The sequence below is a fragment of the Phaethon aethereus genome (assembly GCF_964289735.1).
Source record: "Phaethon aethereus genome assembly, chromosome: 1".
NCBI lineage: Eukaryota > Metazoa > Chordata > Aves > Phaethontiformes > Phaethontidae > Phaethon > Phaethon aethereus.
Window position 1 is genome coordinate 153,996,561 of NC_138575.1, and position 27,965 is coordinate 154,024,525.

Below are 27,965 nucleotides of genomic sequence, written 5' to 3' on the forward strand. Positions count from 1 at the left end.
GGAAGACAATAATGACAGGATAACAGAGACAATGTAATGACATAGGCTTCATTTTTTTAAGAAAACACACTGAACTATGAACAGAGCAGTGTGATACCCCAGAACACATTAATCAGTAATATGCCTTGCTCCTACAAACGTGGACTGAATATTGCGTGTTTGGGTATGATAACACCAGGAGAGGAAAGGAAAAAAAAAAAAAAAAAAAGAGTCAAAAAAAAAAAAGAGTCATTTTTGACTGCATGGAAAGGAAAAGGGGATCAATTTTTCTGGTGTTTGTCATTCACCTGACTTCAGCTGGGACAATATGGAGCCATTTTACCAAGCTGTGTGACTGATCCTCCTTGCACCCTCATTCAGGCACCATGCCTTATGTCCGTAAGCCTACCCACCTGCTCAGCCACAGGAGCTAAGAAGTTCAGTAAGGTCTGTGTGTCTCTGTATACCACGTTTAATACCATGTTTAACCGAAAACAGGACATTATAATACAAATTTAGAAGAATCTCAGCAGCTGACAGGGCAAAAACATAAGAATTTTTGTATCTTCAAACAACAATGTAATAAGAGCGAACAATTTGCGACAGCTGACTTTGATTTTTTTCTTGTAATGTCTTTCAGTTTTCTACAGCCTCTCTAGGAAGATGACAATTTAGAGCCAAGACTTCACACTTGACATAAATCTTGGTTTTTGGCATCTCTACCAGAACTCCACCTCTCAGCCTGACTATCCCATTAGGCCAGATTCTTCCTAGAGACTCAACTGTAGGGATGAATTCTGTTCAGCTTACAGCCATCTAAAAGCTAAGCTTTCTATACAATGAACAGTATCTCTAGGTTATCCATCCCACCTATCTCAGATAGAATGAGTCACACTCCAGACACATGTCATTGACTGCACTAGGCTAATAACTTCACCTTAGCTAAATCAGAGGAAAATAAACAAATAATCTTGTTTGCAGTGTCTCTTAAGCCACAGTCTCTTGCAGTCTTGCACTGGCTAAGAAGAACCTCTTGGGCCACCTGCCCATTGCAACTTTGTCAAGTAGAGTGTAACAATAGCAAATTCTGCATTGCCTGGGCATATGCTTGCCACAGTCTCTCTATCACATCCCAGGAAAAGAGGGGCCATCTTTCATCCCAGTGCCTCTGGCTTTGGTTTCAGTTCTGCTGTTACTACGCGTGCTTCAGCGGCAGTCATCCTGGGTGAATGGCGCAGCCACTACCCTTCCACTATGTCTGCAAAAATAGGTTTACCTTGTCTTCACAACCTTGACTCTCTATAGTGACCCTAAAATACCAGCATGAAATATGAAGATTCAGCTCATCGTTGCTCATTTTCTGCCCCAGGAAAGAAAATGATCCCTAATAACAAAGAAGGAAAAATGAAGCCTAGAAATTTTTCATAATATAGAAAGATTTTTCCACATTGATTTCAGCCTGAAACAAAAATTCTTTCTTCATTAGTTTTGTTTCAAAACATACTTCTAACACCTACCAGTACAAACCAAACATTTGTGTGTGAAGTGTCTTGGAAATAATACAAAATAATAATTATTTAAAAAATTACATGTTAGTATGAGTTTCTGGTTAGCATCTGCTCTGTGCTTACAAACATATTTCCTACAGTTGTCGGGATATTAGTGATGGGCAGATGCTCCAGCCAGGATATTCCTGTTGGGCAGTGCTCCAGCCACAGCACCTTGTGCTGGCGTCTCTGATTTCACAAATCAAAAGGGTCACCCCCTTGGGCGATTAGAGAAAAATTGGTCAAGATGGCTGGGAAGATGCTGTAGGACCCAATACAAATGAACCAACAGCCAAAACTCTCTTCTCAAATAAAATGAGACTTTTATCCTCACACATGGCAATAAGCTTAAGCAATCAAAACTGCTAAAGGTACCAGGCTTTCAGACATAAGGTTCAATCTAGACAGCCCAAATGACACTCAGTTGCTTGGTCACCATCAAAAGACAACTCTGACAGGAAAACCAAAGAAGTGGAAGTTAAGCCTCTAGTTACCCTTGAGCTATTTAAAAACCTTTGTCCATCAGCAGGACACAGAGAAATCCTTGTGACTTTGGTGCAAGATATGTAACATGTATACTTGGCTTTTTTTTTTAAAGTAACAGACAGCAGAAACCTATTTAGAGTTTACTTATGGCAAATATAGTAAAGAAATGGTGGAGATGGTAGACAAGGATTTGTCACTACATGTTTTTTTGGAGTGGGAAGGTAAAATTTTCAAGTGTTCAGGGATGATGTGACTATTGCAGAAGCCCAAGAGAAGTACCGCCACACGCATCCACAGACACAATATAAAGCCAACACTGAGCCAGTTCAGTACCTGAAAGAAACAGGTATTAAAAAAAAAAGATCATGCCTCTAACAGATTAGATTTCAGATAGGAAGCATGATTTCTCTTTTAAATAAAGTACACAGAAGAATGATAAAAGAAGAAAAAAGAAAAATAACCCACCATCAAAAGCACTGCAACTCATAGAGCTCGCTGCACTTAACACCCTTCTCCAAGCAAAGCCTTTAGGACCATCACTACAATGATGGATCCCGTATCACAGGGAACAGACACTCAGGTTCTGTATATTGTGCTTCTAGGCAAAATAACACACACTGGAGGAATGTTACCATAAACAATAATATTATGGCTATAAGCAACATACCTGTAGTTGCCCCCCACTCCCTACCACCTCAATTACGTAAATAAAAGGACTGTCATATGTGGAGTGCTTATCTGTCTTTAAACAGCAACTACAGCACTGAATTTTGAAAGAGATTCAAAAACTTCATATACACAGCCCTTTTTCTTTAATCACCCAAAATTGTGCTGCTCTCAGTTTCCACCATGGGAATCTGTTCAATGCTGCATCTCAAAATTTCGAAGTAAGCTGCAAAAGCAAGTTTTGCTAATAGTTCTGTGTATTTTTAATATTTTAACATTCCTAAACATACTCATTGTGGAAAAAGTTGTATTGTGGGAATATTATATCATTATACATTCATTCACAAAAAGTCATATAGTGGGAGTGACACATTACCTTTAAATAAATAACGTTTAATTTACAATTAAAAAAAAACAGTTCTTTGGGCAAAATGGGGATACACAAAAATGACACTTACTGTTTTGATTTGACTTTTGTTTTACAGAGCTTAAAATTTTCAGCCATGAAAAAATAAAGAAAATATGCTTACAGCTCTGTTTTTCATCACTTCAACACTAACAATTCAAGCAAGGATTAAAAAAACCCCAAAAGTAAACAAACAGTATGGTAAGCACATGATAAACATGAATCTGTCTTTTCCTACCTGTGTAGGAAAAAAAAAAGAAAAAAGCCTATAATAATCTTAGCTTTCACATTTAAAAAAAATATTAAAAAGGAGACTGAAAGTCACCACATGTGCTGTTGATTCATTAGAGTAGGTATATAAGATTTTCTTGCTTACAAGCAACCTTTGTTTTAATTCAAACACCACAAGATCAGCTTTTACACCTGAATTCCTTTCACAAGTGGTAAACTAAATCACGACCCTCATCCTCAACTCTTCCTAAAAAGGAAGCTCACTTGAGTAGTGGACCCACGGCTCTATGAGAGGCACAGGCTGCCCGTGCAAATGGTAGTTCCCACTTTGGAGAGCTGCATGCCACACACACGTGCGGGCACACACGCTCTCCCAGCGCCTTCTCAGGCTGAGGTCCCGAGCTGCAAACTGCATTAAAAGCACATCATAGACACATGATGCTCAGTCCCAGTCAGGTGGGATACAAAAGCACTGCTGGATACTGTGTGTCATATATCAGCTAACATTTTATTGAAGAAATAAAGTCATTGCTGCTTTTCTACTCATAAGAGGAAGGTTCAACATGGAAAATCTTTCTAAGGAGTTAATATAAAACAGTACTCACTGCTATCCGCAGTATAGAAGCTTTCACAGAGGTCCATTTGTCCTGTCTGCGATCTATGACAAGAATAAATCCAATTCCAGCATCTTGTAAACTAAGTTCGGAGGAGGAAAGAAGAAAAAGAGAAACTTTGGTTAAAAATACAAATGAAACTCCTCTGGTTCTCTCACTAAAATAAGCAGTTAAAAACTAGTTTAAAAAAAGCAGTTTGACCTTTTTGTGCAGAATCTTCTTTATTTGAGATGTTTAGATGCAGGCATACTATACTACACAGATGCCACAGTCCCAAGTATGTTCCACAGAGCTTCAAAACATATTCAAATAATTAATTCTTCTTTTTCATGAGAGAGAGTTTTTACATTTCCTTGTACTGCGATTATTTCAGAGGAAAATAAACCCCTTTGATTCTCTGTTGTTTTGGTGTGGATATAATCCCTCCTTCATGCTGTTTTCAGTATAATTTCAGGATCAAAACAAAGTTGTTTTCCTTTTGCATCTGCTTTTAACCTTCTGTTTGAATTATCTTCCTCCTCACTGATATTTCAAACTCCTTAAAAACACAGATCCTTCTGATCATTCCACGATATTGCTCCGCGCATCTGTAATTCTCACATGCCTCCAGGTTGCAAACTTGTTCCCAGGTGCATTTTTACGTTCACCGAAACAAAACAAAACAAAAATCCCGATGGCATTTAAACACTCCAAATCACAGATGAGAAAAATGAGATCAGACGCGCTTCTCCGGAATGGAAACATCTGTGAGAGAGATCCCGCTCAAATCCTTGCGTACGGGTGACCTTTCTGTTCGCCTGTGCTCAGCTGCATGTGCTACGGAGTCCCAGTCGAGGGATCTGCTCCTGTTTTGTAATTCCCCATCTAAGCCAATTGTGCAGTGCCAGCAGCAGCCCTTGCCAGCCAATCGCAATCAAAATGGAAACGACAGGCAAATACAAGGCAGACGGGCTCGGATTCGTTATTTTCTCATATAGTGGGTCATTTTTAATATATATGCTGTATTTTCAGTCGGGATAATAATTTACTGCAAGGCCTACTCCCTGCACTGTGACATGTAGAAATACTGTACGTTGATTTGTTATCGTCATACCTTAAAAGACAATATAAAAATCAACACAACAGAATGTTAGGAACCCTTATTCAAGATTGCTGACTCATGAAAACACCAGCTTTGCTTTGTAAGATTATGTTGGTAGCATAATAATAAGAGGATGTCGAGGAGGCCAAAGAACATAGGTACCTAGATGTGTTATTTTAAGCTATTGTTCAAAATTACAAATTTAAACATGACTCACAGTCTATCCCTTCTCTTTTACAAACTGTAATATCTCTCAAATTTACAGACTAAATATTTAGGGCGAAACATGAATAATCATAAAAAATGCAAAGGAACACTTGCTTGCTTTCAAAAGAAGCTAAGCTGTCATTTTAACATCAGAGGATATTGGAAATGACCCCTCTGCCCAGATTCAGCATACGTTACTTAACTCTTGCCTCTGGGTTAGGACAACACTGATAAACAACATCTGAGTACTTGCCTCGTAAGCCTGAATAACCCTTGCAGAAAAACGGGGCTTTATATTAGCAATATGCTTCCCACTACAGTAAATCTCCATGATTTACTAAAGCTTCCCCTCTTCCTTTTCTTTCTCTATTTGAAGGGCAAGAGGAGAAGAGAGATACAGATTGATTTTAGCATCTTCCTGTTCCCCACTGAAGTCCCCACCATTCTAATCTTTAGTCACTGAGCAAAGTAAAAATGCTAAGAGCAACCATGTTCCACAATAATCAGGTAGCAAAACAAACTCCCTGGGTCACACAGCCTAAAAACGGATGAATGGAGTCAAAAAGGTGCTACAGCTGTTCCCACAGCAGTTCATGTGGATTTTGAAGAGTATTAAGACTCTTAAAGAGCTATTTCCCCTGCTCAGTAGAAGTCCCCAGGAATCTTGGAATTTCTGCATACTTCCTCCACAGAATTATAATCTCAGATCCCACAGAGTATCTAAATGCAACATCTGTATCATTTTTCAAGAAACTATTGACATTTCTATGTAACAGGAATAAAATTAAAGCCCCTGACAGAGCATCAATCGGATTTCTCTGGAAGAGCATAGGGAAAGACAAGCTCAGCTGGGATCCCAGAGAAGATCTAGATGGCACCTCCACACGGTTGATCAGCTGCCTCAACACCTGGCAATAAGCAGAGCTTAATATAATTGTCCTAGAAAAAACAACAAGGCTTATTAAGTGGAAGAGTTGACAAAGCAAAGCACACCTCTAAGCCCAAAAGATCTCTTTAGCCAGCCTTCTTTTTCCAACGGATCAAACACGTTGGGTGGTTGCACGATTCATAATGTGTCCCCCTTCCAGGCTCAGGTGTAAAAGCCAGGATTCCCCACTGCTGGCTAGAAGAGACCCAGGGGCAAAGTCTTGAGCACCTGATTTCAAACCATTAACATCTCATTAACATAGATTGCTTATAAAAACAATTAAATGCTCTGTTCTGAACTGATCCTGGTGGAAAAAGTATTTGTTATCTTGACAACAGTGTCTTGTTGCAAAGGGCTGGCGATCGAGTCTGGGATCCAGCTCCAGCAAGTCGTAGGCAGGAAGCAACAAACCAAACTAAGACATTGTGTACAACAAAATTGAGAACATTATGAAGACAACAAAGTCACGTATTCAAGAAAAGTAAATATTGGAAACAGGTCTGTTTGCCAGTGCACCCTTGCTCTGCTGACCTCTCTTTCCTGCCACGCACACCTGCATATGTAGTTACATGACAGTTTACAAGACCCCCATCTCTTTTAGGGCATGGAATGAACGGTGCTCTTGTAACAAGCAGATACTCAATTTTCCTTTGGCTCCCGATTTAACTGTGAGTGCCAGCTATCCCTCTTTCTTTTGTTTATTACATTCTATCCAAATATTGATTCTCCCTCCCCCCTGCCCCAATTTTCTTGAGTAAAGCATTTTGGCTTCTGCTCTGTGTCCCAGCAGAAGCATGCTCTGATGGACACAGCCTGTCCTGCCCATTCAAGCTTTACCTGCTGCCTTACTCCAGTTGCATTGTACTCATCAGTTTAGCCCAGGTCTTCTCATGCCTCTGTATCCCTCTCCAATAAACTTGTCACCACCACCCACATTTGTCTCTCCCATTCATCACTTCAACTATTCTCATTCCTTGCTGCCTTGCCCCAAGAACAGCTCAAAAATCTTGGTGCTTTATTTTTTTTTATTTTATACTGTCAGGACAAATGGCCAAATCAGTTCTCATCCCACCCCTTCCCAAATGTCGCAGTCCCCTAACCTCCAACTCGAGTCTCCCTTATCTCCCTTATTAAGTCTCCCTACGTCCTGCTCAGTCTTTCAGTATCTTCCCTCCGGCAGGCACTTCCCTTGACTGTGGTCCTGCCTGTTGTCAGGCAGCTTGCCTGCACTGCCTGCTTGCCAACAGGCGGCACTCGCATCCCATGAGACAGTCTTCCTGCACTCAGCCCTGGTAGGAAACCTGGCTCTAGGGTAGCTCATTCTGCAACCACAGAGAAGCTCCTGCTCAGCCCCAGAATGAAGTGGGACATTTTTGACAACAGACTTGAGTAGCTACTGAACATCTGTGACCTGGGATTTAGGCACATTTTTCTCAAGGTATTTCCTTGACACAAAGGCCATCATTCTTATAAGTGTCAAGTTCAAGTCCTTGACCAAGGGACAGAGACCCTTGAGCTTCTCAAACAAAAGGCTGTTTCAATGTTTGAAAAGCATAGTGTATTTGTTCCCTGGCTTCCTGGCAACAACTCAGCTATTTTGGCTGAACTTTAGACCAAAAACTCAGGTGAGACCTCAGGAATGGACATAAAATTTGGCAGAGTTGTAAATGACTGAAAACCAACCTTTACAGTGAGAAACAGCAGACAACCTTAGCAAGCACCTGCCTATTAAGGCTTTTTGACATTTCCCTTACAACCTCTGCTTTCTTTAATGCATTAACTTGTATCCGGTGTACTTTCTAAAACATAATTTATATAAGCTTGTAATTCAAATTTAGTACTTCCTTCCTTTGTTTCCCCCCCAACACACAGACACACACAAAAAAAAGCCATCATGAGATAAGCTCTGTTCTTCTGTTTATTCATCAGCACAAAGAACAGAACATTTTTAGAAAGGCAGAGAAACCATCCCTACTCTGCAGGAAATATGTCCAGCAAACACACAAAGGCCAGGTCAGAAAGGTAGAAAGCAGGGCAAGGGGTGCAGGGGCCACAGAGGACAGATAATGAGAGAAAATGCAGTTGAGGGTAGATTTTTTGCTCAGTCCCCTCCCTCTGTCTTGGGGAGCAAGTGTGACACCATTTGGAGAAGGTGAGAGTGTGAGGTTGAAGCACCTGCCCAACAAGCACTGAGTTCTCTGCGTAGACTGTAGAGCAGGAACTGAACTTTCCACTTAGTGACTCCTCAGCTTTAGATTATGGGGACATCTCCCTCTGTCTTGTTTGCAAGACTTATGAGCTCATGCACCTGGGGGAAAGGGTGGGAAAGCTTATAGTACATAGGACTGCAGAAAGAAACTTCCCTCTGGGGTGTGTGGAAGCAATTACATAGTCATCATCTGAAAGATCCTTGCATTTCTCCAAGGTATGGGTGGTGACAACTCCTACACAAATAAGTTCCTATTGCTTCTACACTGCTGTATGAAAACTGCTTGTATACATTGCTCTCTACTAAAAAGAAAGCAAATCTTCAGGTTCATCACAGCAACTTGATAATATGAAGCTTCTGGATGTCTGAAATTCTGGGCAGCCTTTTAGGTTAAATAATTACAGTTTAATAAAAGTGAATTTCAGTCTTAAAGCCTTCTTATCAAACAGTTGCCTTACGTTACACTCAGGATTGCTTCCTACCTTGACGACCTCTGCCTATACATACAAACTGACTAGAAAGTCTTGCTTTCAATGACTGAACAGCTATTTTGATAGTAGGACTTCATTAATATTCAGTGAGGAATTACTGCACTGAGCAGAGCATCAAGGCAATGCAACGCCTGCAGTATTCTGTATTATAATCAGCTGAAGCTGTCTTTAGATCCCTAGTACTACCTCCCTTACCCTCTGTAGCTCATCGCTGACCATTGATGTGCATCAGTGATAGGCACACACTCCTTGAAGAGATATAGGGTCTCAGGCTGCTTACAAATCCTGATTTTTTTTGGCATGCAACATGCAAGTCTATGTAGGAAGGACTGTGGAATTGGCCCATCCACCCGTCATTGGTCATACTACTGTACCACAAAAGGGCAAACACACAAAACACAGTGACAGATCATAAGAAAGTTATTGCCCACCCTGTCCATACGGTAGTTATGTTTATGCTTGGGCATGTCCTTGTGTAGGACCAGTTTTTAAATAAATAAATGAACAAATAAAAACTCTTGAAGGTAGAATTGCATCCAGTGCAGAAAAAAAAGACAAGTTTGAGCTCAAAAAGATTCAGCATATAAAAGGAGACAGCCCAGTAGCCTGAGCACAGGGTTAATGAACACTCTGAGCACCAAGCATTCCCATTGTGCCCCCAGTGATAAAAATACTTCCAGCAGCTATAGCTCTTTGAAGTCAGAAGTCATCCCGCATTGAGTCATCAGCAAACAAGCTAGGATAATCAAGAACAGCATTCTCTGTTACTTTGCTTAGGAATAGACTACTGGAAACCAGACACTAACTAGCAAGGTTATTGTTTCCCAAGAGAAACTTTGCCTCCTCTATTTTCAGAGGCATTTCAAGTGATTGAACCTGAGCCACTTCAAAGACCACTTCTCCATCTCTCCTGCCACTGCTAGAAATGACTTCTTCAGGGGTGAGGGGGAGACAAGAACTCCTTCTTAATCATAGTTGTTTCACACAAAAAAATGAAACCACTAATGCCTTGGCAATGAATGAAAGCAGAAAAGAGCCATCTCCTTAGTGGCCTTTATATGCTCTAGAAGACAGCCAGATAATATGGTGAAGAACACGGTGTTAATAGTATTAACAAATCAAGATAGAAATCTCCAGCACAGCAACTACAGAAGAAAATAATTCAGCTAAGCTCTATGGCGACATTTCACATTGCCAGTTTTACGCGAGTTTCCCAGCAAGGAAAAGGGCAGGAACAATTCACCTGGCATAGCTTTGCCCCACATCTCCCCTCCTTGTGTCCCTTATGTAGGATTATCAAGACTTCTTGTTTTCAATCACTAGATAAGTCCTAGAGCATGCAGTTTTTCCTAGAGCAGAAGAATTTAATGGTTTATGAATTTGACAAAGAAAAAAAAGTTAAAGTTCAACTGCAACATTAAACAAAATCTAGCACCCAGGCACTACACAGTAATTAGACCTACGCAGTTTCATTTTCTTACAATTCTTGATTGCTCATTATTATAAAGCCTACTTTGTTTCAAAACTGGCCAATTTATCCACTTAATCCCAAAACAAATCCACCAGCTGGGTATTGTAAAAATAAACAAAAAATTATCATATTTGACACATTCCTCTCATTTTAAAAGGTGTTCTAATTAATTTTAAGATGTTTTTGTACTTGATTGGTCTTTTAAGTATTTTGATCTTGTGACAGCTTCTTTCTCACTATCTGAAGTGAGACTAAGATTAAGGATTTAACACTGGAAACCACAGTCTCTAAGGAGAAGAAAGCGGTCTTGTGCTTCCTTGAGTAAATGATGGAAATAAGAGGATATATCACGCTCAATAAAGCTCCAGTTTGAAAGCTTCAGGTATTGCAGTCTTTTATACCCCGTAATACCCAGCCTCACTGTAGAAGGTGCCTGATTAAATCAATTTAGAGATTGCAGGAACTGAAAAAGAACTATAAACCAAACATTATTTGGGCTATACATTGGACAATGAACTTTCTACTTTCAATTGCTAAGTGAGCCTGTAGGTTTTAAGACCTAAGGTTTTAAGTGCCTAAGCTGAGTACTGCTTTGTAATGCTGCTGCTAGTCCAGATTTTACTTCTGTGTTTTCCAGAAACCTGCACTTAAATTAGTACTTAATTCTCAACTACAGAATAGTCTGGAAAATAAAAAATGTTATAATCCTTTAGAATACCAATGTTACAAATTATATTCCAAATTTGCAATGTAAATGCACAAATCATAAAGTGATTACACACTTAAGACAAGTTGGAAGCGTTCTGAAAGCTGGACAGTAATACCTTCCCGCTAACTAAACTTGCTCTAAATTAGCAAACTTAAAAAAAATATACAATTGCATTATCCTGCCATGGTATTTAATTGGTTAGACTGAAAACAGCAGTTTGATGCCACATTCTGCCACAGATGTACATGTATGACTGTCGTGGTTTAATCCCAGCCAGCAACTAAGCCCCACACAGCCGTTCGCTCCCTCCTCCCCTATGTGGTACAGGACAGAGAATCAGAAGGGTAAAAGTGAGAAACTTGTGGGTTGAGATAAGGACAGTTTAATAGGGAAAGCAAAAGCCGTGCATGCAAGCAAAGCAGAGCAAGGAATTAATTCACTACTTGCAGGCCTCTATCACGTGTAACACTTACTTGGGAAGACAAAAACTGTAACTCCAAACGTCTCCCCTTTCCTTCTTCTTCCCCCAGCTTTATATGCTTGAGCATGATGCCATATGCTATGGAATATCCCTTTGGTCAGTTGGGGTCGGATGTCCCAGCTGTGTCCCCTCCCAACTTCTTGTGCACCTCCAGCCTACTCGCTGGTGGGGTGGGGTGGGAAGCAGAAAAGGCCTTGACTCTGTGTAAGCACTGCTCAGCAATAATGAAAACATCCCTGCATTGTCAACACTGTTTTCAGCACAAAACCAAAACATAGTCCCATACTGTGGGGCTTTCTTCACAGCTACTGTGAAGAAAATTAACTCTATCCCAGACAAAACCAGCACAATGACTAACTGAGGTCAAAGAATATTGTACACATCTGAGAACAGAATTGTTCCTAACAAGGGTAAAATTTATGAACACAACATTTACAAACACCCAGATGAAGTTCTTTGGATACCTAGCAGACCTCCTGAGCGTGACATTTCAGCCTCGATTCAAACTGGCATCTCAGTTCAGATTCCCGCAAGAATCTCTTTCAGTTGAGGTGTGTAACTGGTCTATCAGATTATCAGTTCTTATTCCAGCCACATTTATGAGAAAAAACAGAAATTATGAGCGTGTTCCATTTCGGGCACATGGCACTGTATACGGGACAAAAATAGGAATGCAATGATTAACAACTTCTGCATAATTTTAGATGGAATTAGTAGTACAGTTTTGCCTTTAATTTTTGTAACATATAACTCTTCACTGAAGAAGTCAGCTAGTGCAGGAAGTGCAGTTAAGAGGACATGTCCATTGCTTCTGATCTCCTTGGAAAACTATCCATAGAGCATAGACCCAAGGAACAGGCTAACCTCAAACTTCCTGAGGTGCTGAATTTAAAGCCGGTGCTTGGTGGTGCGGAAGTCACTGCTCTGCACCTTTACCTCTCCATATCCAAACCTCTGGAATCAGGGACAAAACCTGCCATCTACTCATTACTGTGTTTAACTAGTGAGTGCCTATACTGTCCTTCAACAAAAGGCTATTGATCTAGAAGAATTTGTTATATTTGATTATTGGTCTCTCTCATAGCTCAATGAACTGTAACTGTGGAAGGAAAAAACCTACCCAACTCAAACTAAAACTGACCATTGTTCATGACAAAATACAGGAAAGAGAAGGAATTCCAGAAAAAGAAATTTAAAATGAGACAGTCAGAAGTGCTGCTATACAAGTGCAGCCTCTAGTGGTCTATCCAAAATCACTGAATGCCAAGTAAAAAATATTATATATAAAGCTCCCGGCAGTAACAGCTGCATTTCACCCAGCACAGTTGATGCTGTGACACCCCACAGCAGGAGCATAACCTGTAAGCAAGGAGGCAACCCAAATGAATCATTATGAATACAACAATGTGCATACTATTCTATCATCTTTTGCATTCTACACTGGAATTCTGTGAATAGATGGATTTTTAAATGCACATTCAAAACACAGCATTTGGACCTTCTCTTTACTTTGGTTTTGATAGTTACTGCCTCCCCTTCAGAGAAACAGGTGAAGCTGCATGGGAAATGAAAAAAATCTGACTCTGTGTTGGAGCCAAACCTGTTAAAAGTTTCATCATTAGACAAGGTTCAGGTAAGAAATTGGATGCGTTTCTCTCCCTCTCTCCACCATGCACTTTTTTTTTTTCTTCCTTCCCCACATTCCAGTTAACTCCCCCTAAATCTTATCCAGTGTACCACTGATGAAATCCTTATCTCTTCTCTTTCCCATGATGCTTACTTTTGGTCTCAGCTGTTTGTAGTTCATGCCCCAGGTATGTCTGAAAACACTCATACTGTATTTTAATTTTCTCAGGATTGGGGAATCATCAGATACACAAAACTGTATTTTAGGATTTCACAGCAAGTGGGCAAAGGTGAATTTAGATGAACGTTGGGTTGTGAGGTGGCATAAATAAAAACCATGATAGGTAAGTGGCTATAATTTGCTCATGAGGCAGCCGAGATGAGCAGAATCATATAGTCTGGAAGAGCAACACTGTGAAAATGCATTTTGAAACTTTATAACCATAGGGAACATAATTACACATGAGGCTGTGTCAGTGACAGGAGATCTTAAAGGCCAGATAAACGGGAGACAAAATAACGAAAGCAACTGCAAAGACCTTTGTCTAAGGGGCTGATAAGAATTCAAAACTTTGGAAGTCTCATCCAAATTTCACAATGACTGTAGCCCAGAAAGGCACACATGGTTACATGAAGCCCTATCCCTGATCTGAAAATCTTCAGTCACCACAGGACTGTGACAGCAACAGCTTACTGCATCTGTTCACAAAGCAAGAACATGCAAGGAAGATGGGCTACTATTGGAGATGTACTGTTGATGAGGCGAGTGACAAGCACACTGACAACCAGGAGAGCTGCTCTCAAGCCTTGGTCCCAAATGCAACCAAAGGTCTTTATCCTGCACAGCAGGAGGTCCCTTGAAATTGTGAGGTATGAATCCAAACACGTTTGCTTGAGGCACTTGTGTCTCAGACACTGCTTGCGTTCCTCAGCCAAATAAGCAGCTCTAGTACACGCCTTATTTATTTTAATGTATTTGCACCGATTTATATAGAACGCAGTGTCACATTCCTCTTTTCCTTCCCCACTCAGCTTCAGAGAGATGGGCATCAGTATCATCCTTGATTGGTTACTAAAGCTCCTCTCTATCTCCCGTGCTACTCTAGGTTCCCAAATCAGCCTCTCTCCCGCTCTCAACCCAATTTCTCCTTAAAATAAAGACGACTTATTGGAGTACTGTAATGCTGGCTATATTTCATCATATATGGTGACATTCTTTCTGCTCCAAAAAGCTTATGCTGTTGGGGGAAAGCTTGGGGAATGGAGCCAGTATTAAAAATAAGAACTAAAGTGTCCAGGCATCATCATCTGCCTGGGCCTGGACATCTCCTTGTAGCACATGCGCCGATTTCCTTTCCATGGTGCCCCTAAGACTTTTTTTTTTATCATAACTTAGCAAGCTTTACCCCACCAAGGAACCCCACAGACTAAAATGTGAACAGCTTTGATGCATTTCTGCAGGTAACAGAAATAACCATTAAAATACAAAGTTATTGCTTAACAGATCATTTTTTTAGTGTGTGAAATTAACTAGAATAAATTTCTTTAAAGAAGAGTTTTGATTTTCTAAATGGAAAATCCAATGTAATTTCTTCAGGTCATGCAGAGCTACTTTAGGAAGGACTGTTTGAAGAAAGATGACAACTTTGAGGACTCACTTAGACTTAACTACAGATGGCTGAAGTAGGCCACGTTATCCTTGAGGAACAATTAAGGATAAATAGGTCAATAAAGGCAAAAGGCTCCACGTTGATTAAGCTTAAGTAAATATGAGCAACAGATAGCTTAGGAGATCCTCACCTTGGAACTATTTAGTCAGCCTCCATAAAAGCATTTTTACACCTATTCAGAACTATAATATTGGAATTATATGTATTTCCAGTATACTTCAACAACCATTAATACCACTGCACAAAGTATTGGTACAGCCTTATCTGGAATGCTGTATGTTTTGTTTTAGAAGGATGAGTTTATACTTAAATAGGGTGTTAAATACTCTGAACTTGCGAATCGACTAATGAAAGCTCCTGTGTGAGGTCCAGCATTTTAGTAATTAACTGTCACAATTTTTCAGTGCTCAATTTACCTTGTCTCCTTAGCAGATTAGATTTACCACTGGACAGTGTGTGTCATGCATACAGAGCTTACATACTACTCAAATCCTCTAAGCCCTAAAGATGTAAGTGGGATTTAAAGACTAAAAAGGCTTTGCCTGTACAGGGCTGAGCTTTAAAACAAGTTTAAGACATTCACGAAGTAGACATCAAACAAGTGTAAATTGTTCCAAACCCAGTAAAAATTCAGACTTTAGAAGTAACATGTTGATCTTTGACCTATCTTATCAAACTACAGATCTGACACAAACGCTTCAAACTACCACTTAACTTTAAGATGCAATGCTCTTACTTCAAACGTAAACCTTTACATTTCCTTTCTGCTTACAGGAACATATGGCATTTACAACTGTTTGGCAGCTGTGCTCTGAGAAAGGAAGGGCACACGCAGCATGACAGATTTTGCTGGAAGTCCTGGATGTTCTCATTGACAAATTTGAGGGGCTGCCAAGGTAACAGCAGGGTACAGGTTCCACATCTTCAGCCTGAATTGCAATCCAACATAGAGAGGAGCATGGAAATGAAGCACGGCTGACAGAAATAAACTCTGAAGCTGCAAAGCTGTTGCTCAGCGTGTCAGTGCGAACTGTCAGAGTGTCTGTTTTTTGGCACTTCTTACCCATTATGTGGTGAAGTTCATCCCTGGCACTCTATAAAACAGAAGTGGTTAACTCTTAGCTAGTGGTGGGCCGCTTGTTTAGTTTGCGGATAAATGAGGCAACACATGCGGTTACCCTCCCACATTGGCTCTTCGCAAGGTCAGCCTGAACCCTGAGGGACCTACCAGCTCAAAACACTGCGTTACCCCAACACGGCTTCCCCTGCTTCCAGACTGCAGTGGTGGATCTATGCTGAAGGAGACTGGCCAAACCCAAGCTCTGTGCTCTCCAGTGTCGCTCACACTGAGGTTTCTTACCTCCAGCAACACCCAACACTGTGCTGTGGCACGTTCTTCTGGCCCCTACCTAAATATGCACCTTGTCACACTTTGCTATGCCCACGCTAGTGAAGTATTCTCAGGTCTGAACCTACTGGAAGGCTTAGCACAGACATTTTTTTCAGTTTTTCATTTAACCTGGTGTTACCCCAAATGATGGGGAGCTGCTATAGTTAACAAGGAAGGGTCTACCCAACGCTTAGCAAACCTTAAAAACTGAGCTTTCGAACTGTCAGACATCGACACTTCTGGAGGACATCTCGTTCTGTTACTTGGACAGGATGGCTTCCTAGTTTCCAACACCAGACAGTACCACAAACAACAGCATTTCTTAGAAGGCCACATTGTGTTCAAGCATTTGTAAACCATCAGGATCTCAAAGGCGGCGACATTCTCCCGGGCAGGAAACCGACAGGGACAGCTTTCAAAACAGGAAATTGCCGAACACAAGTTAACCTGAGATATGCTCAAGATCATGCTGTAGGACAGAAGGGCATTACAGAGAGAGGCTATACAAGGCTCTGTCTGAATACAAGCACAAAAGGCCTGTGTATTGTACTTAACCAGCAGTGCTGAGACTCAAATTGGCCATCAAAACCTCTTCTGAGTTTTCTGATCTACACTACTTCTTACTTCTCTTGAAAGGAACTTTCCATTTAAGACTCAGTTTTACACTTTTAATATTTTAATTTTCCAATCTCTTGTGACCACAAGAATTTTAGCTTGCTTTCTTTGTTCAAAGATGAACATATATAAGTAATGAAGAAAAGCATTAAAACTATATCCTTTTGTTCTCTCGTACAGCATATTGTTTTCTGATTGTGGTAGAAACTGCTAATTAACCAGAAGCAAAACCATATGTTGAAAAAGCCTGTCTTTTTTTTTTTTTAACCACTGCAATTATCTATTAATTTCTTTTGGATCAAGTTCTCATGCTACACCCTACATTTGGTAAATTCATATTCCAAGAATGTGTACACACTTAAGTTAATGAAATATGTTTAGAGTGACAGCTGTGATGGATAGAAGTAAGTATGAATAACACTTGCCTTCAGGGTACATTGCAAATCTTAAAAGTCTATTTAATAAGATAAATAAAAAAAGGAAAAAATACTTTCAAAACAGAGAAAAAAAGAAGAGAATAGTGAATGCCCTGAGATGACTCCTTAAGGGTAGCGTTGGCAGCTATTTCAGGAGCCTATTGCAAACTTGAATGGAATATTCTTCCTCCGCCCTTTGTATGTATGTGGGATGTAAATGGCACATCCCACAGGTGCCTCTCCCGCTTTGCAGTAAGAATAGTGGACACTGTGTATGGAGGTCATCAGTTTTTTACCGAGCTAAGAGGTGAGACAACCTTGTTCTGCATGACCTCCTTTTCCTATCCAGCTCAGCAGCAATCCCAAAAGGACTCAGCCAGTGAAGTAATAGGAGACATTCTCCTCTGCAGAAAGAGAATCAGACCAGCTACATGGACATAAAATGTCCTCAAAGCATCTCAAATAGATGAAAGACTTGGCTCACTGTCCTCTGCTGAAAACCAGTTGAATGTAAAGAGCTCACCTCTTACAGACACTCATCTACAAATAGGACTTTATTCAGCAACTTCATCAATAAGAACTATTAATTCCTGTGGATCAGTACTTATACATAAAGTATTTGTACCAATTCAACATTTTAATTAAAACATTCTTCCTAGAACATATTGCCTTAAGTACATTATATACTGTCATGGATTCTCCTTCTTTCATCTTGGGTACTATATGTATAAAACCAAACGTCACTTCACCTAAGAAAAATCTTTCTAAGAGAATCCTCACCTTTTTAATAAGACTTCATCTTGTATTTTGATAATAATAAAAAAATAATAGCTGCTAAAAGGAAAAATCTGTTTCAGACCTATTACATGTATACCTTTACAACACACATCTCATTACCAAAATGGCAGTTATGAAAGGATTAGCTGTAATCTTCCACTGTCTATAGTACTCATCCTTAATCCATCATTTTTTCCTGATAGAGCAGTTATCTTTAAGTATGCACAGTACATGACTGTTGTCACAAACTATGTCAACAACCCTGTACTGAATATTTTGATATTATTACAAACCATACATTAGACATTGTATTTTATCCATATGCCTATAGAACATGAATTTACCTTACAACGTTAACAACATCCACCTGAAGAAGATTTTTCAGCTCTCTGCTTAATGATATACAGTTGCACCAGGGCTAAGTGAGTATCTTAAATTGAGATGTCTTTCCACTGCCTCCTTTCTTAACATCCTCATGTATTAGACATTTACGCATCTGAGCACATGCTGATAGCTCTGCTATTCTACTCCATGGTCATCTAAGTTGGTAAGATGCAAGCTGTAATAGCTCCATTCCTAAATGCAACGTGTCCCATGAGATATTTAACTCTTCGTGATTAAATTTCACTATGGAAAAGACAAGAGAAAGTTTACACAGAAAAAGCTTGCGAAACCCATTGTTTAGATAGTATAGAACAAGAATGCAATAAGAGGGGACAAGGTCATGTTTACCTATAAAGTTAGAGAGAATAATAAAGGTAGGTTAAGAGGTTCCAGTTTTTCCTCCTTCGAAGACCTAAACTAGTCTTATTACCAAGACTTCTTCTTTCACTTGGGAACAGATCTTGAAAACCTGATGCCACTGCTAAGATTTACTACACCAGTAAATATTTTATTGGGTGAACTCTACTGCAGAGCAAAGAAAGGTCCTTTCTTATGAGGCTTGTAGCAGCTCCTCACTGTCGTGCCCATGAAATATCATTTCCCTTAACATGTGACTGTAGGCAGTCAGACAATGAGTTTTGAGTTATTGCTGCCAACCCCTCGCTGTGACCAGGAATCTTGTAGGAGGCCAAGTAGCACAAGCAGTTTTCTGAGGAAGTGGTGTGGCTCCAGACATGTCCATGCTCTACAGGGCTTTTCACAGAAAAGCCCATTTCCCCATAGTCAGTCAGAACAGCCAAAAGACAGAGTTGTGTATTTCGTACGCTAAATGACACTAACCTGGAGACCCGTCCGTGCATAAAAGCTGTGGGCTGCATTTTTACCCTTCCTGCAAATCTGTACTCCTTAGGTCTTTTTAATAAACTTACAAAATAAATAAATAATGAACTGCCTCCACTCCCTTCAAAAGCAGTGTCCAAAGCATCCAAAACAGTCTTTGAAATTTTAGCCCCTGAAAACGAAGTTAACAGCAAAAATGCTATCTTATGACACCTTTAACAGCACTAGAAATATCATGATTCAAGGAAAATTACAATACTGCCCATCGTTGGGGCATAGGCAGTCAATAATTTATCATTAGCAAAACATATTATATAAGGGGATGTATGCTGTGGCTAGTGGCATTTCTGTTGCTTTTTTATTTCTATAAACCTGTAAAAGGACTCATAAACAAAATTTTTCACAGTAAGATTGTAACACTGCTAGCAAAGATGTCAGGGATGTCTTCAGCCCTCTGAGATTATAGCAGCTCTCAGGCACAAAAAGGTCCAAGGTTTATCAGTATCTTAACAGTGGCATTATTTTTACAAGGTTGAAATTGAGGTGTTATCACCCTAATTCCAAAAGTATTGTTATATTCACAATAGTTAGTATCTTACTCCTTTGTTACACAGAACAGTGATCTCTTTCTAAAGAATTAGAAATTAAAAAAACCAAAGAAAATCCTACAAGAACAGCCAGACTTAAGGAATGGCCACTTCTGGCTCAATATGCATAGAATAATTGTTGTTGGGTATGGGAAACCAATAGAAAAACCTCCTCCAGAAAATCTGCTCTCAGACTTTTAATTAGTAAAAATGTGCTCCTGCCAAACTGATGCTCCGGGATGCGCTCAGTGCTCCCCCCCTGCACCAGATGCTGTTTGTTCTGATCAGAATTTCTCATACAAACCCCACTCTGTGCAGAAGTTCAATGGGCCACCATGAAGCGCACCACCAAGGACTTTCAAAAGGAGAAGCAGATGTTAATTTAGTACATAATTATTTGTAATAACAGTATCCAAGAAAGATACTATCAAGGAAGGCTTAGTACCATGCAGTTTAACCAATACAAGGATAAATGAAGAAAATGCAGAAGTTGGCTGTTAGCATCACAGTTCCTGATAAACTAGAGATTACCAAGTACAACCAGGAGGCCACCTGACAGTACTCTGCTGTGTATAACCAGTATTTCCTCACAGGGAGTAGGTCTTACAAAATAATTAAGAGGAAAGCCCTTTACAAGCACACTGTTATTTCTCTTCATGCATGTACAGTAAACAAAAGCACGCACAATAGTGAAGGACATCTTCCATGACTAGTTCCAAATGTGAATTCAGCACGGTCCATGCTGAGCTGCACTGAATGCTGTCAGCAAAAAGAATGCAAAATACCACTTGAGACCAACATTTAATCAGTGTTACACAACCTGTATTTCTAGAGTTTTTAATCTGGGAAAGCCATATAGCCCAATTTGGGAAAGACACAAAGGAGATCTCGATTCATACAATGATTCAGATTTGAAGGGATCTCGGGAGGCTTTTAGTCCAACCTCCTGCTCAAAGCACAGCCAGCTACCCAGATTGCATTCTTGCAGGCAGTTAGTTCATCCCAATTGCAGGACTTGGCATTTGTCATTGTCGAATTTCATGAGGTTCCTGTCAGTCCATACCTCCCACCTGCCTAGGCTGCTCAATGGCAGTCCTTCCATCAAGTGGGAAGGGACCAGTGGGAAGGTCCACCAGTTCCTCATCCACAAACTTGATGAGGGTGCAGTCCATCTCCTCCTCCAGATGCTTCCCGAGGATACGAGGCAGCACAGATATGTGTGGTTCCCTGATGAACTCCGTCTTCAGGTAGAGTATGAGCCATTAACCACCACTCTCTGAGCTGGATGTTCCAAGCAGTTTCTCACCCACCCAGCAGTCCACCTCTCAAGGCATAACAACTCAAAGTGGATACAAGGGTGCTGCAGAGACTCTGTTGAAAGTCTTGCTTAAGGTGAGGTAAGAAACATGCACAGCTTCCCTTATTCATGCATCCTGTAATTTCATCACAGAAATACGTTGGTCAAGCACAATAATCCATGCTGGCTATTCTTCATCACCATCTTCTTTTTTGTGCCCAAAAGTGTATTTTAAGAGGACTCGCTCCATAATTTTCTCACAGACCAAAGTGAGGTTGACCAGCCTGTACTGTTCCAGATCATTATTCGTGCTCTTTCTGAACATGAATGCAATTATTTACCTTTCTCTAGTAATCATGGTTCATCTCTGATCTCAAAAACCTTTCAAAGATGATAGAGAGCAGCCTCACTATGATACTGGCCAGACTCTTCACCACTCTCAATATAGCTCGTCTTATCCCAAAGACTAGACTTGGGTCAAGATTTCTCAAGAGATCCTTGACCTCATCCTCACCTGTTGCTAGTCATCCTCCTCCTTGAACCCTCATTCTAAACACATAGGGCTGTGACACACTGTCAGAGAAGACTGAAGCAAAGAAATCAAGTGTCAGCCTCATTTGTATTGGCTGCTACTAATTCACCCAGCCCATTCAGCACAGGTTCACATTTTCCTTGTTTATTCCTGTACTGCTAAAGCAACAGAAGTTTTTTTTGGTGGTCCTTGATGTCCCTTTTTTCTTGTCCCTCAGCTCCAAGTGTGCTTTGACTTTCCTGCAACCATCCCTACTTGTTTGTGCAATGTTTCTATTTTCTTTCTTTGTAGCCTGCTCACCTCCTGTATGGTGTTTTTGTAGCGCAGCTCAGTCACAAGTTCCCTGTTCAGCCAGGTCAGTCTCTTGTTACGTCTATTCATTTTCCAGGATGCACCATTCTTGTGCTTGGAGGATGCTGTCCTTAAAAACTTGGCAGCCTTCCTCAGTAGATTTATTCTTCAGAGTTGCTTTCCATAGAATCCCATCTACCAGTTCCCTGAATAAGCCCTAAGTCTGTTCTCTTGAACTCTAGGGTCTGTACTTAATTATTACTTGCCTTCCTCACTTCCATCGGGATTTTGAACCCCACTATTTTATTCCCTAAGAGATCTTCAACAAAATCACAATTGTTATTGAGCAGTCCATTGATAACACTACCGTGCCCCCTAAAAGAGCCAGGATTAATTGCTGGGCCTGCTTAGCACCCTCAATCAAAGTTTTTGGAGTGCTGCAAAGACTGTACATTCAGCTGACAGGGAAACAGAGCACAAGGGGTTAGGACAAACCTCTGTATGTAACTATAGAGTATTCCCTCACACTGAGTAACATCATGAGTAGCATCCAGGAATTAGCAGGTTCTGCCAAAATTATACATGTTTTCAACTAAAACACAAAACATTGCACTCTAAAATACAGCAAAAATAAGAAACAAGAGAACAATGTCCATCACAGAATCTGCATCCATACATACCAGGAAGTAATTTTCTGATGAAATATAAATAGCACTGTATAATTCATCTAACAACTATATTAGGCAGCTGTCATTAATCAACACCTATTGACACTGCACTATAAGCTGCATTTTCCTTTTTTTTTTTAACTAAATACCAAGCCTGACTTTTACACTGTTGTGTAAGTTACTGAATGTGAAACATCACTTAGCAAATAAAAGGGTATTTTCTCCTAGACAGGTGCTCACCTTGGGATACTCGTCAGGTAGGTCAGGACATTCTGGAACTCCTTCTCGGGTATCTCGCTGAAAGCTGGATACTCTGGAAAGGTGATAACAGGGCATCCATCTCCCCCTCTTCCACCTACAAAAGAAACAAGCAGCAGGCACGTTTACATGCAAGTCCCTTTACCTAGCCTGCAAATTTCCAGTAATGAAACTACTACTACTTTTTTTTTGGTGCAGGGCTCATCAGTGTGGACACGGTTTATTCTGAAGAGTCTAGTCCCTTCTTCAGAGGTTAGGAAGTTTTATAGGAAGAAACTTGTTACACCACATTAGATTTTCTCTGTACAAATGTTTTTGCTCATGTCAACACAGTTTTGACACCAGATGGCAGTGCATCTTTCTTTTTATAAACGTCAACTGTAAATATAACCAAGCTGGCGAAAGAAATGAACTGGGGGGGGGAAGGAAGTAAATCCAGAATTAAGTAGGTGAATCTCCACCTTGAACTGAAGATTGAACCTTCTTACCAGTTTGAACTCATTCCTACCACACCCACCCACCCTCCTTCAGCTAGCTGCTCTGCTTCCAGGGCAGTCTAAAAGAAGTGGTAGAACATTAAAAGAAATGGGGGAAAGTGTTTCAAATGAGATTTCCTGTTCAACTTCTCAGGTCACCTACAAAAGGTGAAGCAGAGCCGAACACCTACACTGCAGTATGTCTGTTGACGAGCTAGATTGCTGGAAAGTTATCTTTGCTTGACAGTTCAAAAAGATAAGAAAAACAGCTAAACATGACTGTGTCAAAATAATAAGGATTTTTTTCCAGACCTGAAATCCGACAATTGTGCAGACATCAGCTGTAAACTGTATTAACAACACCGTCTGATTAGGACAGCAACAGTGATTTGTGAAAATTGCAGTGTGCTATTACCCACTTCAAGTGCCTTTACATCTAATGTTGCCGGAAAAAGAGAGATATTTGAGCTCAGATTCATTTGATAAAAGAAACCACCATTTCCCTCCAAAGCCACATGTAATTAGAAGAGCTCAGATACTATCCTTATGTTAATTTGTGGTGAATCTGACTTCAATCTACCAGCCTACAGGCAATATGGGGCTACCACCATATAGCTCTTGAAATCAAACTACATCAGAAAATAATGTGCTCTGGATGCATTTAAACAACACGAAAAAAATACAGCTATTATGCAAATACAACAAGTTTGCAAACGTAACTTTTATGACATATCCAAATGCAGTAACATTAAGTCCTTTAGCTATATAAGTGTTGACAATACAAATGTAAGCTAAGACCAATTTTGATTCTATTATTTTTCATTCTACCCAGGCTCTCAGGACCAAAGCATTTTCCTCTCTCATTAAAAACATTTTTCAAGCATGATAATCATTATTTCTGTTGCTCATGAGGTGTTCTGCTCTCTCTAGAATACCCATTTTTAGGTACAACTATACATTATTTGCAGTATCCCACTCAGTTGCTTGCTTTGTTCTACTTAACTTCTATAATTAGGACATACGAAACAAAAGGAGAACAATATGCTTGCAGGACACAACCTAAAAGCAGAAGCCCGGACTGTGACCTTCAGGAAGTTCCCAGACCACCACTGAATGTCAAGGGCATATACAGCCATCCTGCCTTAATGTTGCCTATTAATTTCTAGTTTCTAGTACACTCATCCCTGGTTATCTCAGGTGGAGACAGCATGTGGCAGGACAGAGTTGTTAGAAGACCGTTGTTCACTGATTATCTTTTTCGCCAGTATTTTCCTGCCAGGACACTTAAGCACAAATATACTTTCAAATGCTGCTCAAGCGCTTTTCCTTATCAGGACCTTGCTGCTGTTCTCAGTTTAGGGCAGAGTGACCTGAAGTGCTAGTCATAATAAATTCTGTAAAATTTCAGTTTTAACATTGCTGGCCTATAGAAGTTGCTTTCCAAATCACAATTTTAATTTACATGGCCATCAATAGGAGACAGGCCACTCAGCAAAGCAGTCGCTACTTACAAATGAGTGTTTGTCACTCAAGGTACAAAAAGGGCATGGGAAATATAACAAAGTAAAAATTTGCGTTTGTATTAAATAGTAGTAAATGTAGTAGGTGAGTTCACCTTTTAAAGCGTCCTTTATTCCATAATGAACTTGATGCAGCAAGGAATTATTTTTTTCCTTTATTCAGAATCATGTTTTCTTGCTTCATCTCTGCAGAAGCAGCATTACACAGTTTATTCCTGAATTAGCTGTGTAAAATGTGATTTTCTTCCCTTCCTCCAGAAGTAAACCAAGCCGCAGAATTTAGGGGGAGATAAAATGGAAACGGGAGTTTGTGAAGCTAGGTTGGGATTTGTTGTTGTTGTTATTTTTGTTTATAGTGAGAGGGAAAGCATGTGAGTGACCAAGTGAACAATTTTACTTCTCTCATCCTTCTTGAAACACAGGTTTAAGGCAAAAATTTAAAACATCTTATTAAAACCAACTCACATAATAACCTTCCAGTATCTCAGAATTATATACACCCAATTACAAAAAAAGGACACACAAAACTTAGATGAACTCTCTAAGTGCTACAACTCATGAAAACAATTAAATTTGTACAGAGCAATTTTTTAAATGAGCAACTGGAATTTTAATCACCATCCAAAATCATAGAACAGTTTGGGTTGGAAGGGACCTTTTAAGGTCATCTAATCCAACCCCCTCTGCAGCAGAGCAGGGACATCTTCAACTCGATCAGGTTGCTCAGAGCCCCGTCCAACCTGACCTGGAATGTTGCCAGGGATGGGGCATCTACCATGTCCCTGGGCAACCTGGGCCAGTGGTTCAGCACCCTCCTACAGAAAAATGTCTTCTTTATGTCTAGTCTGAGTCTGCCCTCTTTTAGTTTAAAACCATTACCTTGTCCTATTGCAACAGGCCCTGCTAAAAAGTCTGTCCCCATCTTTCTTATCAGCCCCCTTTAAATACTGGCAGGCTACAAGAAGGTCTCCCCAGAGCCTTCTCTTCTCCAGGCTGAACAACCCCATGACTGAAGGATGAAATGATTCCCAAGAATTATTTGAGACTTGTCTCATAACATGCAGCTGTAAGGAATATTCTCCAAATGAGAGGATTATTACTTTTCAGTCTAAAAATGGAAACACCATAGAAATAAAAAGCACTGAAGTGTATGTCAGCAATTAAAAAAAAAAAAAAAATCACAACACCACTTTAAATTAAGTAGATCTGCTTCCACCCTATTTCTGTGACCCGTCATTAAAGCAAAACTTTGTTATTAACTAATTTACAACCCACCTTGACAACCTATTCAACTGAAACTTCTGTAACAGATTTAGTATCAAGTAAACACAGACTACCTCTCAAATGGAAATTTTTCAGTGGATAAATCTCTACAATTCTAGTAAACCTCCAGTTTGGTGTAGCTTTTCTAAATAGATCTATGTCTTAGTCTAAGGCCAGTTATTACAACAGTGACAGCCCTGTGTTTTGGAGAAATACCCTTTTTAAAAACATGTTGAATTGCGTTAGCTCCACAGGATAGGTAGCAAAATGACTTAACTATGCTTAGGAAACAGCACTTCATGTTCCTAACTTCTGTAATAATTATTTAAACAATAGCACCAACTGCTAAAATTATGTGGACCCCAGAGCATTGTGATCTCCTTTATGAAAGGAGTAAAAAAAAGATCCTTGGAAGACTAGCTGTGCTGCCATGAGATGGGACTGGTAAAGTTTGCCTGAAGTCTAGGTAATTTAACATTTCTTCTTTATATTCTGCTACATCTAACTCTTCCCATCACAGTTGCAATCTCGTTTGGGTTTGTTTTCTTTTTCTTTTATTAAGCAGGTAGGGTGATAGAGAAGTGCCAAGCCAAGGAAATTGCAACACTGTTTTACACAAATTCTAATCAAGAGGCATACTGATGATTTGGTATCTAAAAACAATCAAAAATGAGAAATAATTAATATTATTTTCAATTTAAAATGGCATTGACAGGGAAAATTACAAAGAATATGAATCGTGCAGCCGCTAAAAAGCACGCACACATTTGCGTGTGCACACACGCATAGAGAAAAGTGTAGTTCCCCACAACCCTGTGAAAGCCATGCTAGTTTTTTTGGTACAGCCAGCAAAATTGGGGAGCAGCAAAGACTGCTCAGACTTCCAAGAAAGAAGAGCAGGAGATTATTTTGTAATGTTTCCCTAGTTATTCTGCTCCTGTTTTCATAAGAAATGTATTCTCAAAAGCACTCTGCCCAATCCCACAAAAAGGAAGCAAGGTAGTTTGTTATAATTAGATGATGATGGAGCAAAGAGGTAGGTCTCCTAGCCTGAATTTATAATACAAATGAAATGGTATTTGGACTGTAAGAAAAAAAAAAAAGAAAAAAAAGATCACTATATTGATCAATATGCACACACAAGATTCAAGACAATCATCATTGTTAAAAGGCTTGGATCTGTAACTCCAGTTCAAAAAGACCTGGCTTAAGTAAAAGTAACCTTGTTTGCAGTCATGTCAAAAGTGCAGTCCCTGTGTGAATGAAAGGCTTGCTACAGATTTTGCTTTACTGTTGTGGTGCTATCATGTTTGTATGTTTCTGATAAGGAATTTCTCCTTTCTACTTGCATAATATACTTAACTGGGGTACTTGGAATATTTGAAATTATGTGTAGACTTCAATGAGGTAGTGGATAAAAGCTTTATTGCATATTCTTTGCAAAGGAAAACAGGATCAGGAGGAATTTATTAAAATATTCTTCCCTTGAAATGAGAAAGAAGTTTTACTTGCATAACTTCACAAACTGCATTTTGCCCAGGCTGATCAGCAGCAAGTATACTGGCTTAGAAATCAGATTGCAAGAACTAAATTTGTACCTGGATGTATTTGAACTGGAGATCTCTTAGCCATGGATTAATTTTTTTCTTTTCTCTTTACTACTTTTTTTTTTTTTAATCTCTACACACAGTGGGTGTAGCACAGGGAATATAAAACAGCAGTTAAGCCTACACCTGTGCAAGACAGAAGCTGATAAGTAATACCTCTTCCACTGTCAATACACAACATATACATTGAACATGTTATATTGGCAACAAAAATCGAGTCGAAATTTTTAAATAACTGATGC

At 39.8% G+C, this 27,965-nt stretch overlaps 1 protein-coding gene across 3 annotated transcripts in view; it reads right to left on the minus strand.

The window, feature by feature from the left end:
* The window catches only part of MCF2L (MCF.2 cell line derived transforming sequence like), a gene marked incomplete at both ends in the record, with an annotated part of 158,256 nt that overhangs the window by 33,304 nt on the left and 96,987 nt on the right, over nucleotides 1–27,965 (minus strand). For all 3 annotated transcript variants that reach the window (XM_082013502.1, XM_082013503.1, XM_082013504.1), the window contains 2 exons: nucleotides 3,921–4,011; nucleotides 22,840–22,954. In XM_082013502.1, the coding sequence (XP_081869628.1) occupies nucleotides 3,921–4,011; nucleotides 22,840–22,954 (206 nt within the window). The remainder of the gene's footprint in view (nucleotides 1–3,920; nucleotides 4,012–22,839; nucleotides 22,955–27,965) is intronic.